This window comes from Oncorhynchus tshawytscha, linkage group LG22 (assembly GCF_018296145.1).
Source record: "Oncorhynchus tshawytscha isolate Ot180627B linkage group LG22, Otsh_v2.0, whole genome shotgun sequence".
Classification (NCBI taxonomy): Eukaryota; Metazoa; Chordata; class Actinopteri; order Salmoniformes; family Salmonidae; genus Oncorhynchus; species Oncorhynchus tshawytscha.
Window position 1 is genome coordinate 41702272 of NC_056450.1, and position 16102 is coordinate 41718373.

At 43.7% G+C, this 16102-nt stretch overlaps 2 protein-coding genes across 2 annotated transcripts in view; one reads left to right on the forward strand and one right to left on the reverse strand.

Moving 5' to 3' along the window:
* adrm1 (ADRM1 26S proteasome ubiquitin receptor) lies at nt 1–12122 on the forward strand. The gene is made up of 10 exons (XM_042304285.1): nt 1–140; nt 1657–1913; nt 2307–2423; nt 3275–3398; nt 3491–3659; nt 4109–4251; nt 10830–10961; nt 11219–11376; nt 11512–11614; nt 11828–12122. Exons 2-10 carry the CDS (start codon nt 1704–1706, stop codon nt 11911–11913), a joined length of 1242 nt encoding a protein of 413 aa, XP_042160219.1. The 5' UTR covers nt 1–140; nt 1657–1703; the 3' UTR covers nt 11914–12122.
* Nucleotides 12123–15324: 3202 nt separating this feature from the next.
* The window catches only part of lama5 (laminin, alpha 5), a gene marked incomplete at its 5' end in the record, with an annotated part of 282983 nt that continues 282205 nt past the window's right edge, over nt 15325–16102 (reverse strand). Inside the window, one exon of the mRNA XM_042304281.1 lies at nt 15325–15744. Coding sequence (XP_042160215.1) covers nt 15596–15744 — 149 coding nt within the window. The remainder of the gene's footprint in view (nt 15745–16102) is intronic.

Here is a 16102-nt window from a genome sequence, read left to right on the forward strand (position 1 = left end):
TTTGAGTGGCGATGGTCACGTTTTCTACTGGTAGAATTGCGAAAGAGTCACCATAGAAGAAGAGAACAGTTCACGCAAACCCACGAAGAAGAGCAACGAGGAAGTCTGATACATAACTTTTGTTGCCAGCTAAACTTCAGGTAATTCAATAAAAAATTGTATACGGTATGTGAAATGTAGAAAGATGAATTATTCAGTTAAATTTGAGAGAACATCGATATGTGTTTTTCTTGAGAATGACGGTTTTGAAAAACTAGTCCCGTCCTCAGCTTAAGAGTTTTTAGCTTTGTCATGAGCTAACGTTAGCTAGCTACTTAGCTTATGCTAACTAGCTAGCAGGTATCATGACACAGCCAGACACAAGCGAAATGTTGTTTTAGATTATACGTTTCCATCCTATCAATTTCTTATTGATAGTTAGCCAAACAACATATTTTGGTTGATTTTGTCTCGTCTTGAAACTGCAGTTTAATTGTCCAATCAAATATTTTTCTAGCTTAGTTACACTGAACAAAAATAAAATAAACGCAGCATGTAAAGTGTTTTTCATGAGTTGAAATAAAAGATCCCTGAAATGTTCCATACGCACGGAGTTTTTCCTCTGAGATTTAGCACACAAAGTTGTTTACATCCCTGTTAGTGAGCATTTCTCCGTTGCCAAGAGTATCCATCAATCTGACAGGTTAGAGTTTTTTAAAATTTTATTTAATATTTTATTTAACTAGACAAGTCAGTAAAGAACAAATTCTAATTTTACAATGACTGCCTACCCTGGCCAAATCCCCCCTGTAATCGAACCTGGGTCTGTAGTGATGCCTCTAGCACTGTGATGCTGTGCCTTAGACCGCTGCGCCACTCCGGATCCCACCACAGTTGTGGCATATCAAGAAGCTGATTAAACAGCATGATCATTACACAGGTGCACCTTGTGCTGGGGACAGTAAAAGGCCACTCTAAAATTTGGAGTTTTGTGTCACCACACAATGCCACTGATGTCTCAAGATTTGAGGGTGGGTGCAATCAGCATGCTGACTACAGGAATGTCCACCAGAGCTGCTGACAGAGAATTTAATGTTCAATTCTCTGCTATAACCAGCCTCCAACGTCGTTTTAGAGAATTTGGTAGGTACGCCCAATCGGCCTCACAACTACAGACCATGTGTAACCACGCCAGCCCAGGACCTCCACACCCGGCTTCTTCACCTGCGGTATTGTCTGAGACCAGCCATCCGTCAGCTGATGAGTAATTAACTGAGGAGTAATTATATCTGTAATAAATCCACTTTGTGGGGGAAAAAACTCATTCTGAATGGCTGGGCTTAGCTCTCAAGCCTATGCCCACCCATGACTGTGTCCCTGCCCAGTCATGTGAAATCCATAGATTTAGGGCCTAATTCATTAATTTCAATTGACAGATTTCCTTTTATATAAACTCAGTAAAACCTTTGATATTGTTGCATGTTGTGTTTTTATATATTTTTGTTCAGTATATAATGTCCAAGTAATTACACACTACATTTTCAATAGTAGTCCAAAATTACGTGACACTGCAGAACAATACTATGTCGTTAATAGTCATTTTTAAGCATGCTCGTGCAACTGTCTGCTAGGTCAGGAAAACATTTTTTTATTTTTTATTGTCTCCTCCCACTTCAGAATTAAACCAACAAGCCTACGTGTCTGTCAACAACCCGAGGATCATCATGTCTTCAGGTGCCCTATTCCCCAGCCTGGTGTCAGGCTCCCGGGGCTCGTCCAGTAAATATCTGGTGGAGTTTCGTGCCGGTAAGATGACCATGAAGGGTAGCACAGTGACACCGGACAAGCGTAAGGGCAGTGTGTACGTCCAACAGACGGACGACTCCCTCATCCACTTCTGCTGGAAGGACCGGGGATCTGGAAATGTTGATGATGTGAGTGGATTGCTGGATTCAGATCAAGTTGAATCAGATCAAGTTGAATCAGATCAAGTTGAATCAGATCAAGTTGAATCAGATCAAGTTGAATCAGATCAAGTTGAATCAGATCAAGTTGAATCAGATCAAGTTGAATCAGATCAAGTTGAATCAGATGGCGTAGTGTCTCTAGACTGGTCCCAATTTTGGTTTGCCCAAAGATGGCAGCAATGGAGATTGTAAAACTGCACAAACAGAATCTTGTACCAGGCTATGATGTCTCTGGTAGTGAAACAGTATATAAACTGAAGAATATCTAATGACTTTATACAATATTAACCCAGTAAAAAGAAAAGGTGATGGTTTCCGGTAAGTTTTATAATATCCTTGCTTGTTTGTTTTTGATTCCAGGACCTGATCATCTTCCCTGATGACTGTGAGTTCAAGAAGGTGAGCCAGTGTACCACTGGGCGGGTGTTTGTGCTCAAGTTCAAGGCTGGATCCAAGAGGCTGTTCTTCTGGATGCAGGTGAGGGTTGAATTAACATTACACATAACATTTAACATAATACCATTTCTTTTGACATGGAACTATAGCAGGCAAGGTGGGAATTAATTAGCCTGGTGGTCCCAGGTCTGTTGGTACTGTCTTGCCAAATGTGTGACAATGACCATAGGAGTTTGGCAAGACAGTATAAATTGGTCTGGGACCAGTCAAGGAAATTATGGGATTTTTGTTAGACCCTTAAAGGCCCAAAGCAGCTGTTTTTAAATATATTTAATGTTTTCTTGGGAACAATTCAGTATCTTACTGTAATAGATTAACATTAAAATGTGCAAAAAATATAACAAATGAGCCAAATAACTATTTCTCAAGCTAGAACTGAATCCTAGCTGTTATTGGTAGAGAGATTTGGAATGCTCTTTGTTATTGGTCTGTTAACCAATTATTATTTATTTTTTTACGTATGGTGAGGTCACCATGGAATGCTGCATTGTCGGAACTAGAAGCACAAGCATTTCGCTACACTCGCATTAACATCTGCTAACCATGTGTATGTGACAAATACATTTGATTTGATTTGGAAAAAAACTCCCGCCCCATGCAAACCTGTTGATTTAGAAGGTCCAGTGTTGATAGTTAAAAATACAATCAGAAAATAACGCCGATCATATGTTTACACACTATTACAGTGTTAGTTTCATCAGCTGTTTTTAAAATATGATATAAAACACTTTAAAAAATATATATATTTTTTTACTTCACATGGCCTTTTTATACTTTATTCATTCTTTATGATGTTATCCATTTCTCTTGTCACCAAGAGTCAATACTTTTGATATTGATCTCTTAATGTTATTGATTCCTGTGATCACCAGGAGCCTAAATCGGACAAGGACGAGGAGTATTGCCGTAAGGTGAACGAGTACCTGAACAACCCTCCCATGCCTGGAACACTGGGCAGTGGAGGCAGTAGCAGCCACGAGCTGTCTGCTCTAGGAGGTAGGACACACACAGACCACTCAACATTTTTATAACAATTTATTTGAATTGTTTCGTCTCTTAAGTTCAGAATTTTTTTTTTTCTCCCCCAGGTGAGGGTGGCCTGCAAAGCCTCCTGGGTAACATGAGCCACACACAGCTGATGCAGCTGATTGGACCGACTGGTCTGGGAGGACTTGGTGGTCTAGGGGCCCTAGCAGGACCAGGTCTGGCCAGTCTGTTAGGCAGTGGAGGCCCTGCTACCAGCTCCTCATCCTCCAGGTAAGAGGCCCTAGCAGGGTGGAGGGAGGGGGAGGGCGTGTGATACGACTTTTACAGCTGTGCTGCGGTCGAGGCGGAGCAGAGTACCTAGATCAGCACAGCCGTGCTGAAGAAGCTGTTCCTTCGGCTCCGTAGCCAGCCAACTACACAGCTAAAACAATCACGTCAGACTGAAGTTGGAGAGACAGAAAACCAGCTGCATTAAATTACATTTTTACCAGTTCTGTTGACATGGTTTTTGTGTATATCCATAAACAGTTTGATGCATTATTTCACCTGTCTCAACTGCTGTCTCGTCCTGACGCTTTCATTCTCTGTGGGCCGGTTGAGATCGCATTTCAAAATTGAAACAATGTTGCAAAGGTCAGAGCGCTAGATACAAGCTATGCTACGATCACAGTACGCGTCATAACAAATCATTATAATCCGCTCTTCCCTCCCCACCACAGCTCTCGTAGTCAGTCTGCGGCCGTCACCCCCTCCTCCGGTTCCACCACCACCAGGATCAGTTCGACCGTGGCCCCCACCACCCCAGTTACCCCTGCTGCCACCTCCGCTGCCTCCCCCACTGTCACCCCCACCACTCCTGCTGGTACTGTTATTACCATATCTTCTGTCTATAGTATTGCACCTTATTGGTTTATTGGTTATTACCTTTTATATTTTATTGTCCCGTTTACACCCCGCTGTATTCTGTCTGACGCAACACAGTGGAGTGTAAATGATGCAGTGTGTGTGTGTGTGTGTGTAATATATCACACACTACATGACCCAAAGTATGTGGACACCTGCTAATCTAACATCTCATTCCAAAATCATGGGCATTAATATGGAGTTGGTCCCCCCTCTTTGCTGCTATAACAGCCTCCACTCTTCTAGGAAGACTTTCCACTAGGTGTTGGAACATTGCTGCAGGGGTTACTTGTCTCCATTCAACCACAAGAGCATTAGTGAGGTCGGGTACTGACGTTGGGCGATTAAGCCTGGCTCGCAGTCGGTGTTCTAATTCATCCCAAAGGTGTCCGATAGGCTTGAGGTCAGGGCTCTGTGCAGGCCAGTCAAGTTCTTCAACACCAATCTCGACAAACCAATTCTGTATGGACCTCTCTTTGTGCACGGGGGGATTGTCATGCTGAAACAGAGGGCCTTCCCCAAACTGTTGCCACAAAGTTGGAAGCACAGAATCATCTAGAATGTCATTGTATGCTGTAGTGTTAAGATTTCCCTTCACTGGAACTAAGGGGCCTGAACCATTATTCCTTCTCCACCAAACTTTACAGTTGGCATTTTGTCAGGTAGCATTGTCCTAACATCTGCCAAACCCATCTTCCAAGCGTATTTCATCACTCCAGAGAACATGTTTCCACTGCTCCAGAGTCCAATGGCTGAGAGCTTTACACCACTCTTGGCTTTGCAAAAGGTGATGTTAGGCTTGTGTGCAGCTGCTCTGCCATGGAAACCCATTTGATGAAGCTCCCGACAAAGTTCTTGTGCTGACGTTGCTTCCAGAGGCAGTTTGGAACTCGGTAGTGAGTGTTGCATCTGAGGACAGACCATTTTAACGCGCTATGCGCTTCAGCACTCGTCGGTCCCGTTCTGTGAGCTTGTGTGGCCTACCACTTCGCGGCTGAGCCGTTGTTGCTCCTAGACGTTTCCACTTCACAATAACAGCACTTAAAGTAAACCAGGGCAGCTCTAGCAGGGCAGAAATTTGACCAACAGACTTGTTGGAAAGTTGGCATCATGTGACTGTGCCACGTTGAAATTCACTGAGCTCTTCAGTAAGGCCATTCTACTGCCAATGTTTGTCTATGGAGATTGCATGGCTGTGTGCTCGATTTTATACACACCAAAGGTATTTATATAGCCCTTCTTACATCAGCTGATATCTCAGTGCTGTACAGAAACCCAGCCTAAAACCCCAAACAGCAAGCAATGCAGCTGTAGAAGCACGGTGGCTAGGAAAAACTCCCTAGAAGGCCAAAACCTAGAGAGGAACCAGGCTATGAGGGGTGGCCAGTCCTCTTCTGGCTGTGCCTGGTGGAGATTATAACAGAACATGGCCAAGATGTTCAAATGTTCATAAATGACCAGCATGGTCAAATAATAATAATCACAGTAGTTGTTGGGTGCAGCAAGTCAGCACCTCAGGAGTAAATTTCAATTGGCTTTTCATAGCCGATCATTAAGAGTATCTCTACCGCTCCTGCTGTCTCTAGAGAGTTGAAAACGGCACGTCTGGTGAACAGGTCAGTGTTCCATAGCCGCAGGCAGAACAGTTGAAATTGGAGCAGCAGCACGGCCAGGTGGACTGGGGACAGTAAGGAGTCATCATGCCAGGTAGTCCTGAGGAATGGTCCTAGGGCTCAGGTCCTCCGAGAGGGAGAAAGAAGGAGAGAATTAGAGAGCACACTTAAATTCACACAGGACACCGGATAAGACAGGAGAAGTACTCCAGATATAACAAACTGACCCTAGCCCCCGACACACAAACTACTGCAGCATAAATACTGGTGGCTGAGACAGGATGGGTCAGGAGACACTGTGGCCCCATCCGAGGACACCCCCGGACAGGGCCATACAGGAAGGATATAACCCCACCCACTTTGCCAAAGCACAGCCCCCACACCACTAGAGGGATATCTTCAACCACCAACTTACCATCCTGAGACAAGGCTGAGTATAGCCCACAAAGATCTCCGCCACGGCACAACCCAAGGGGGGCGCCTACCCAGACAGGAAGATCACATCAGTGACTCAACCCACTCAAGTGACGCACCCCTCCTAGGGACAGCATGAAAGAGCACCAGTAAGCCAGTGACTCAGCCCCTGTAATAGGGTGAGGGGCAGAGAATCCCAGTGGGAAGAGGGGAACCGGCCAGGCAGAGACAGCAAGCCGCGGTTCGTTGCTCTAGAGCCTTTCCGTTCACCTTCCCACTCCTGGGCCAGACTACACTCAATCATATGACCCACTGAAGAGATGAGTCTTCAGTAAAGACTTAAAGGTTGAGACCGAGTCTGCGTCTCTCACAAGGGAGAAAGCCCTGCCTCCAGCTGTTTGCTTAGAAACTCTAGGGACAATTAGGAGGCCTGCGTCTTGTGACCGTAGCTTACGTGTAGGTATGTACAGCAGGACCAAATCAGAGAGATGGGTAGGAGCAAGCCCATGTAAAACCTTGAAATCAGCCCTTGCCTCAACAGGAAGCCAGTATAGGGAGGCTAGCACTGGAGTAATATGATCACATTTTTTTGGTTCTAGTCAAGGTTCTAGCAGCCGTATTTAGCACTAACTGAAGTTTATTTAGTGCTTTATCCGGGTAGCCGGAAAGTCGAGCATTGCGGTAGTCTAACCTAGAAGTAACCAAAGCATGGATTCATTTTTCTGCATAATTTTTGGCCAGAAAGTTTCAGATTTTTCGAATGTTACGTAGATGGAAAAAAGCTGTCCTTGAAACAGTCTTGATATGTTTGTCAAAAGAGAGATCAGGGTCCAGAGTAACGCAGAGGTCCTTCACAGTTTAATTTGAGACGACTGTACAACCATCAAGATTAATTGTCGGATTCAACAGAAGATCGTTGTTTCTTGGGACCTAGAACAAGCATCTCTGTTTTGTCTGAGTTTAAAAGTAGAAAGTTTGCAGCCATCCAATTCCTTATGTCTGAAACACAGGCTTCTAGCGAGGGCAATTTTGGGGCTTCACCATGTTTCATTGAAATGTACAGCTGTGTGTCATCCGCATAGCAGTGAAAATTAACATTGTTTTTGAATGACATCCCCAAGAGGTAAAATATATAGTGAAAACAATAGTGGTCCCAAAACAGAGCCTTGAGGAACACCAACATTTTTAGTTGATTTGTCAGAGGACAAACCATTCAGAGACAAACTGATATCTTTCCGACAGATAAGATCTAAACCAGGTCAAAACTTGTCCGTGTAGACCAATTTGGGTTTCCAATCTCTTCAAAAGAATGTGGTGATCAATGGTATCAAAAGTGCAGTCTCAGTGCTATGATGGGGTCTAAAACCAGACTGAAGCATTTCGTATACATTGTTAGTCTTCAGGAAGGCAGTGAGTTGCTGCGCAACAGATTTTTCTAAAAATGGACAAGAATGGAAGATTCGATATAGGACAATAGTTCTTTATTTTCTCGGTAAAGGTTTGGCTTTTTCAAGAGGCTTTATTACTGCCACTTTTAGTGAGTTTGGTACACATCCGGTGGATAGAGAGCCGTTTGTTATGTTCAACATAGAAGGGCCAAGCACAGGAAGCAGCTCTTTCAGTAGTTTAGTTGGAATAGGGTCCAGTATGCAGCTTGAAGGTTTAGAGGCCATGATTGTTTTCATCATTGTGTCAAGAGATCTAGTACTAAAACACTTGAGTGTCTCTCTTGATCCTAGGTCCTGGCAGAGTTGTGCAGACTCAGGACAACTGAGCTTTGAAGGAATACGGAGATTTAAAGAGGAGTCCGTAATTTGCTTTCTACTGATCATGATCTTTTCCTCAAAGAAGTTCATGAATTTATTACTGCTGAAGTGAAAGCCATCCTCTCTTGGGGAATGCTGCATTTTAGTTCGCTTTGTGACAGTATCAAAAAGAAATGTTGGATAGTTCTTATTTTCCTCAATTAAGTTGGAAAAATAGGATGATCGAGCAGCAGTGAGGGCTCTTCGATACTGCACGGTACTGTCTTTCCAAGCTAGTCGGAAGACTTCCAGTTTGGTGTGGCGCCATTTCCGTTCCAATTTTCTGGAAGCTTGCTTCAGAGCTCGGGTATTTTCTGTGTACCAGGGAGCTAGTTTCTTATGACAAATGTTTTTCGGCATGCAACTGCATCTACGGTATTGCACAAGGATAAATTGAGTTCCTCGGTTAGGTGGTTAACTGATTTTTGTCCTCTGACGTCCTTGGGTAGGCAGAGGGAGTCTGGAAGGGCATCTAGGAATCTTTGGGTTGTCTGTGAATTTATTGCACGACTTTTGAAGATCCTTGGTTGGGGTCTGAGCAGATTATTTGTTGTGATTGCAAACGTAATAAAATGGTGGTCCGATTGTCCAGGATTATGAGGAAAAACATTAAGATCCACAACATTTATTCCACGGGACAAAACTAGGTCCAGAGTATGACTGTGACAGTGAGTGGGTCCAGAGACATGTTGGACAAAACCCACTGAGTCGATTATGGTTCCGAAAGCCTTTTGGAGTGGGTCTGTGGACTTTTCCATGTGAATATTAAAGTCACCAAAGATTAGAATATTATCTGCTATGACTACAAGGTCCGATGGGAACTCAATGAGGAACGCTGTATATGGCCCAGGAGGCCTGTAAACAGTAGCTATAAAAAACGATTGAGTAGGCTGCATAGATTTCATGACTAGAAGCTCAAGAGGTCTTTTTATTTTTTGTAAATTGAAATTTGCTATAGTAAATGTTAGCAACACCTCCGCCTTTGCGGGATGCACGGGGGATATGGTCACTAGTGTAGCCAGGAGGTGAGGCCTCATTTAACACAGTAAATTCATCAGGCTTAAGCCATGTTTCAGTCAGGCCAATCACATCAAGATTATGATTATGATCAGTGATTAGTTCATTGACTATAACTGCCTTTGAAGTGAGGGATCTAACATTAAGTAGCCCTATTTTGAGATGTGAGGTATCACGATCTCTTTCAATAATGACAGGAATGGAGGAGGTCTTTATTCTAGTGTCATTGCTAAGGCAAACACCGCCATGTTTAGGTTTTCCCAACCCAGGTCGAGGCACAGACACGGTCTCGATGGGGATAGCTGAGCTGACTACACGCTGTTAGCCAGTCTGCCACTAGCACACTGGCTTGCAACCTAATTTCATTGTGGAGCTAGAGGAGTTGGAGCCCTGTCTATGTTGGTAGATAAGATGAGAGCACCCCTCTAGCTAGGATGGAGTCCGTCACTCCTCAACAGGCCAGGCTTGGTCCTGTTTTTGGGTGAGTCCCAGAAAGAGGGCCAATTATCTACAAATTCTATCTTTTGGGAGGGGCAGAAAACGGTTTTCAACCAGCGATTGAGTTGTGAGACTCTGCTGTAGAGCTCATCACTTCCCCTAACTGGGAGGGGGCCAGAGACAATTACTCGATGCCGACACATCTTTCTAGCTGATTTACACGCAGAAGCTATGTTGCGCTTGGTGATCTCTGACTGTTTCATCCTAACATCGTTGGTGCCGACGTGGATAACAATATCTCTATACTCTCTACACTCGCCAGTTTTAGCTTTAGCCAGCACCATCTTCAGATTAGCCTTAACGTCGGTAGCCCTGCCCCCTGGTAAACAGTGTATGATCGCTGGATGATTCGCTTTAAGTCTAATACTGCGGGTAATGGAGTCGCCAATGACTAGAGTTTTCAATTTGTCAGAGCTAATGGTGGGAAGCTTCGGCGTCTCAGACCCCGTAACGGGAGGAGTAGAGACCAGAGAAGGCTCGGCCTCAGACTCCGACTCGTAGCTTAATGGGGAGAACCGGTTGAAAGTTTCTGTCGGCTGAATGAGCGACACCTGTTGAGCATTCCTACAGCATTTCCTTCCAGAAACCGTGAGAAAGTTGTCCGGCTGCGGGGACCGTGCGAGGGGATTTATACTACTATCTCTACTGCTGTTTCATCCTTTCCTACACTGAAATTACCCTTGCCTAATGATTGCGTCTGAAGCTGGTTTGCAGCACAGCTATCCTCCCCGTAAGGCGATCGTTCTCCTGTATATTATGAGAACAGCGACTGCTATTAGAAGGCATCATGTTAATGTTACGACTTAGCTTCGGCTGGTGGAGGTCCTGACGAACCATGTCCAGATAAAAAGTTGCGTGAGGGGGGAAAAACAAAAAAATATAAACGGTAATTAAAAAATAAAAACCGTAAAGTTGTCAGGTAGCAAAGTAAGGTTGGCAACATGTAAACAGGTGTGGCCGAATCCACTAATTTCAAGGGGTGTCCACATACTTTTGTATGTGTATACACACACACATTTAGTTTTATTGAATATGTAGAAAGAGGGGGGAAGATGGAGAGCAAAAGGGCAATGGTTAAGAGTCACCTGCCGACACTGTAGACATTTTGTGTTTGAGGTTTCGGCTTTAGCACCCTAGGCCACGTCCCGTCTGACGAATAAACGTTGATTTGATTGGATTTGTTGCTGCAGCCCAGACCCCCGTAGTGCCGGCAGCCGTCGGCTCCCCCACCCAGCCCATCCAGCTCAGCGACCTGCAGAGCATCCTGGCCACTATGAACGTGCCGGCCATGTCGGCTGCCGTCGCTGTGCAGGGAGGTGACGGTAAGCGGACGACAGAAATGGAAATTGATGGAGAGAAGTAGTATACATTCTACAGATAATTAGTGGCTTTGTTTTTCTCACTTTTTGTAACAATTAGCTTGTTTTTAGATGGCTAAATCTTCTTTTTTAAAGAGAGTGTAGTTGAATAATAAAGTGTAGGCAATACATGACTGCAGTTCACGTGGACATTTTATTTAGATTTTTATCTTTATGAATTAATAGTGTATATTTCATCATTGTGTTGACCCTCTCCTCAGTGGACCTGGCCAGTGTGTGTACCCCAGAGATCATGGCTCCTATCCTGTCTAACTCTGAGGTACAGCAGAGGCTCCTACCCTACCTGCCCTCGGGAGAGTCTCTACCTCAGAGTGCAGAAGAGATCCAGAACACACTCACCTCGCCACAGTTCCAACAGGTTAAGGATTTTTTTAAACGGACAGTCTATCTCCTAGTTTATAGAGAAACATTTGATTGGGTATGACTGCCAAAGGACCTCAACATTCCCTTAAATGCTAAACTCCTCTCTCTGTGTGTGTGTGTCTCTTCCCAGGCGATGAGTATGTTCAGCAGTGCCTTGGCATCAGGACAGCTCGGACCTCTCATGAACCAGTTTGGTCTGCCCTCAGCGGCTGTTGATGCAGCAAACAAAGGAGGTGACCCCCCCCCCCCCCCCCACACACACGTCATAATTTACACATCCTCACACAAGCAGTAAGCACATGTGGCAAACAGGGGGCAGCAGTTGCCTTGAAGTCAGAGACAGGCTCGTAACCAGAGGTTGGCATCAATATACCATCTGCTGCCCCCTTGAGCAAAGCACTGAAACACCCATGTTTTGTTTGTTTAAAAAAAAAAATCTGTTTTAGATGTGGAAGCGTTTGCCAAAGCCATGGAAGGGACTGACAAGGATAAAGACAAGAAGGACGATGACGAGGACATGAGTCTGGATTAGAAGATCTGACCTGGAGTCTCTTGACACACGTCCTTCTGTTTACTTACCGCTAGTCTGGAGTGTTGCCTCAACGAATATTTAGCATTTCTCAGATGCATCTTTACAGAAAATGCATGTGCCAACGAATCAATCGTCTTTGAATAGCTTGTGTGTGTGTGTGTGTTCAATGCATTTACATTAACATTAAATTAATAAAATTATGAAAATTACCAATGCCTTTCTCTAATTTAAAAAAAAAAAGCAAACAATTGAGCACAAAAAAATACAAAGAAGACATTGACCCATTTTTGTATCAGGTAAGACTTTATTTTAAAAATGTATTTAGCATAGCTATTCTTAGGGGGGAATCGGCTTACGTTATCTGAGTGCGATATTTAAGCAATAAGGCACCTCGGGGAGTGTGGTATATGGCCAATATACCGCGGGTAAAGGGCTGTTCTTAGACACGACGCAACGAGGCGTGCCTGGATACAGCTCTTAGCCCGTGGTATATTGGTCGTATACCACAAACCCGAGGTGCCTTAATGCTGTTATAAACTGGTTACCAACGTAATTAGAACAGCCAGGGTATGACAATTTGTACTATCAGCATTCAGGGCTCGAACCACTCAGTTTATAATAACATATAAACAGTAGTAAAAGTTTTAAACTCTTGTGATATAATCCATACATTCCCCCCCCATTATACTAACTATATAAAATGTGCATTTATTCTATAGAATACAGTACATGTGATGTGGATCAACGATAACACTGATTATAGTATTTAAAGCTGGACTCCTTAATGGTGAAACTGACATGTTTGTTTTGGATATAACAACCGAAGTTTAAGTTACTGCCAACAATGAACCCCCCCCAATGCTCGATGGAACAGAAGAATATGTACTACTACGATTGATTTGTACCACACTGCTTGACGGTACCTCACCTGACCGTTTCATCCATAAAAGGGGGGGACCACGGTGCTGTTTCGCCTAAGGGACGTACCACAGTATTACTGAGGGGCGGTTTCATAGACCTACATTAATATTCTCAAAATGAAAGATTTTTTTTTTTTTGAGCTATGGTCAAGCTAAATCGAGTCAATGTATGTAAAACAGAATCAAAATGATCACAACCACAATTTTCTACTAAAGGGATTCTTTATTTATGTATATATATATATATATATATTTTAAGCACTTTCCAGAACTAGTTAGTCGAAGTGGATTCTATCCATGGCCAAACAACGACAAGATTTTTCAGTGGTCTGTATAAAATAAGTGCAGTTTGGTCCAGGTAAGTTTAGGGCTCGATTCAACCCGGATCACGGAAGTTATAGCGCGATTTGAATTTCAAGCGTTATTTCCGATTGAGCCGACACAATGCAGCATTTACTGTGAACGCAGGAAGATTGCCTTTAAATTGATATCACACTGGATCTTCAGAATGATTGCCTTTAAATTGATATCACACTGGATCTTCAGAGCTATGGATCGAATCGAGCCCTTTAAATGTAGGTCTGTGAAAGCAGCCCAGAGAGATGTAGATTACTATTAAAGTTACAGTACTAAGATACTTAGCTATCTTATTCTCTAGCCCAGGTACCAGTCTGTTTGTGCTATCATTCCACACGAAGGACTGGACTTCAGACTACTCAAGCGCTAGCACTTAGTTAATTGCAAACCGGAAATCAAGACGTGGAAAAATAAATACATTTAAATTAACTAATGTACGTCACCCACCACCAGTGATTTGTATGGTAGACATCGTGTTTTATATGGTTTATATGGTGACGAGTAGTAAGGGGCATCGGAGCAGGGCTGCGTTCAACAGGCTAACAAAGTGGTTGCAATGTTCAGATAGAAATACAATTTCTAGAACCGACATGCCTCTCTGATGTGTAGAATACAGTATCACGCCAGCTCTATTCATAACACTTCTGTCTGCAAAGCTCCACAACATTGTCCTACTGAACTTGATACTTCAGAGAGGTGAAACAATTAGTAAAAAAGAGAACTGGTCTATTATACAGTTGTCGCCAAAAGTTTTGAGAATGACACAAATATTAATTTCCACAAAGTTTGCTGCTTCAGTGTCTTTAGATATTTTTGTCAGATGTTACTATGGAAAACTGAAGTATAATTACAAGCATTTCATAAGTGTCAAAGGCTTTTATTGACAATTACATGAAGTTGATGCAAAGAGTTCATATTTGCAGTGTTGACCCTTCTTTTTCAAGACCTCTGCAATCTGCCCTGGCATGGTGTCAATTAACTTCTGGGCCACATCCTGACTGATGGCAGCCCATTTTTGCATAATCAATGCTTGGAGTTTGTCAGAATTTGTGAGTTTTTGTTAATCCACCCGCCTCTTGTGGATTGACCACAAATTCTTAATGGGATTAAGGTCTGGGGAGTTTCCTGTCCATGGACCCAAAATATCGATGTTTTGTTCCCCGAGCCACTTAGTTATCACTTTTGCCTTATGGCAAGGTGCTCCATCATGCTGGAAAAGGCATTGTTCATCACCAAACTGTTCCTGGATGGTTGGGAGAAGTTGCTCTCGGAGGATGTGTTGGTACCATTCTTTATTCATGGCTGTGTTCTTAGGCAAAATTGTGAGTGAGCCCACTCCCTTGGCTGAGAAGCTACCCCACACATGAATGGTCTAAGGATGCTTTACTGTTGGCATTACACAGAACTGATGGTAGCGCTCACCTTGTCTTCTCCGGACAATAATTTTTCCGGATGCCCCAAACAATCGGAAAAGGGATTCAATCTGAGAAAATGACTTTACCCCAGTCCTCAGCAGTCCAATCCCTGTACCTTTAGCAGAATATCAGTCTGTCCCTGATGTTTTTCCTGGAGAGAAGTGGCTTCTTTGCTGGCCTTCTTGACACCAGGCCATCCTCCAAAAGTCTTTGCCTCACTGTGCGTGCAGATGCACTCACACCTGCCTGCTGCCATTCTTGAGCAAGCTCTGTACTGGTGGTGCCCCGATCCTGCAGCTGAATCAACTTTAGGAGACGGTCCTGGCGATTGCTGGACTTTCTTGGGTGCCCTGAAGCCGCCTTCACAACAATTGAACCACTCTCCTTGAAGTTCTTGATGATCCGATAAATGGTTGATTTAGGTGCAATCTTACTGGCAGCAATATCCTTGCCTGGGAAGCCTTGCAGGTAACAATGGTTGACAGAGGAAGAACAATGATTCCAAGCACCACCCTCCATTTGAAGCTTCCAGTCTGTTATTCGAACTCAATCAGCATGACAGAGTGATCTCCAGCCTTGTCCTCGTCAACACTCACACCTGTGTTAACGAGGAAACACTGACATATCAGCTGGTCCTTTTGTGGCAGGGCTGAAATGCAGTGGAAATGTTTTTGGGGGGATTCAGTTCATTTGCATGGAAAAGAGGAACTTTGCAATTCATCTGATCACTCTTCATAACATTCTGAGTATATGCAAATTACCATCATCGAAACTGAGGCAGCAGACTTTGTGAAAATTAATATTTTGTGTCATTCTCAACTTTTGGCCACGACTGTACAGCTGTAGATATATTAGACTGAGCTACATGAAGACAGTATACATGGCAGATAATCATATTGGTTCTACATAGGTATTTCTATCTGAATTTTCTGTAATGTCCTTATGAACATGACCCAGAGCTAGCTGGCTGTAAACAGGGCTAAAAGGGGTCTACATGGCTGGACAGCCCTGTGTGCCCACAGCTCCGTGTACTGACAGGGGTTTAGAAAGCATGGCTGGTCGCTGGTTCAGGACTGCTCTCCGAACACAACCATGGAAGGAGGGCAGGGCATCGGGGAGGCCCGGCACATCAACACCATCTAGAGGAGAGAGAAGAAGACCACAGGAAATGCTGAGTTGCAACACGGAAAGATAATTTAAGATGGGTTTGTATGTGTGGAAAAAACACTCTCCATTTCACTTATCTGTATCCCGCAAGGTACCCATAACCAGTTTAAGATTTAAAACCATGGTATCATTACCTTAACTATTCAAATGTTTGACTTCTGAGATAAATGTTTGTCATGTTAGTCCGGACCCCTGTGAGCATTGAAGGTCCCCAAGAACACAGGGGCCTCTATCATTCTTAAATGGAAGAAGTTGTGAACCAACCACCAAGACTCTTTCTAGAGCTGGCCTCCCTGGCCAAACTGAGCAATCGGGGGAGAAGGGCCTTGG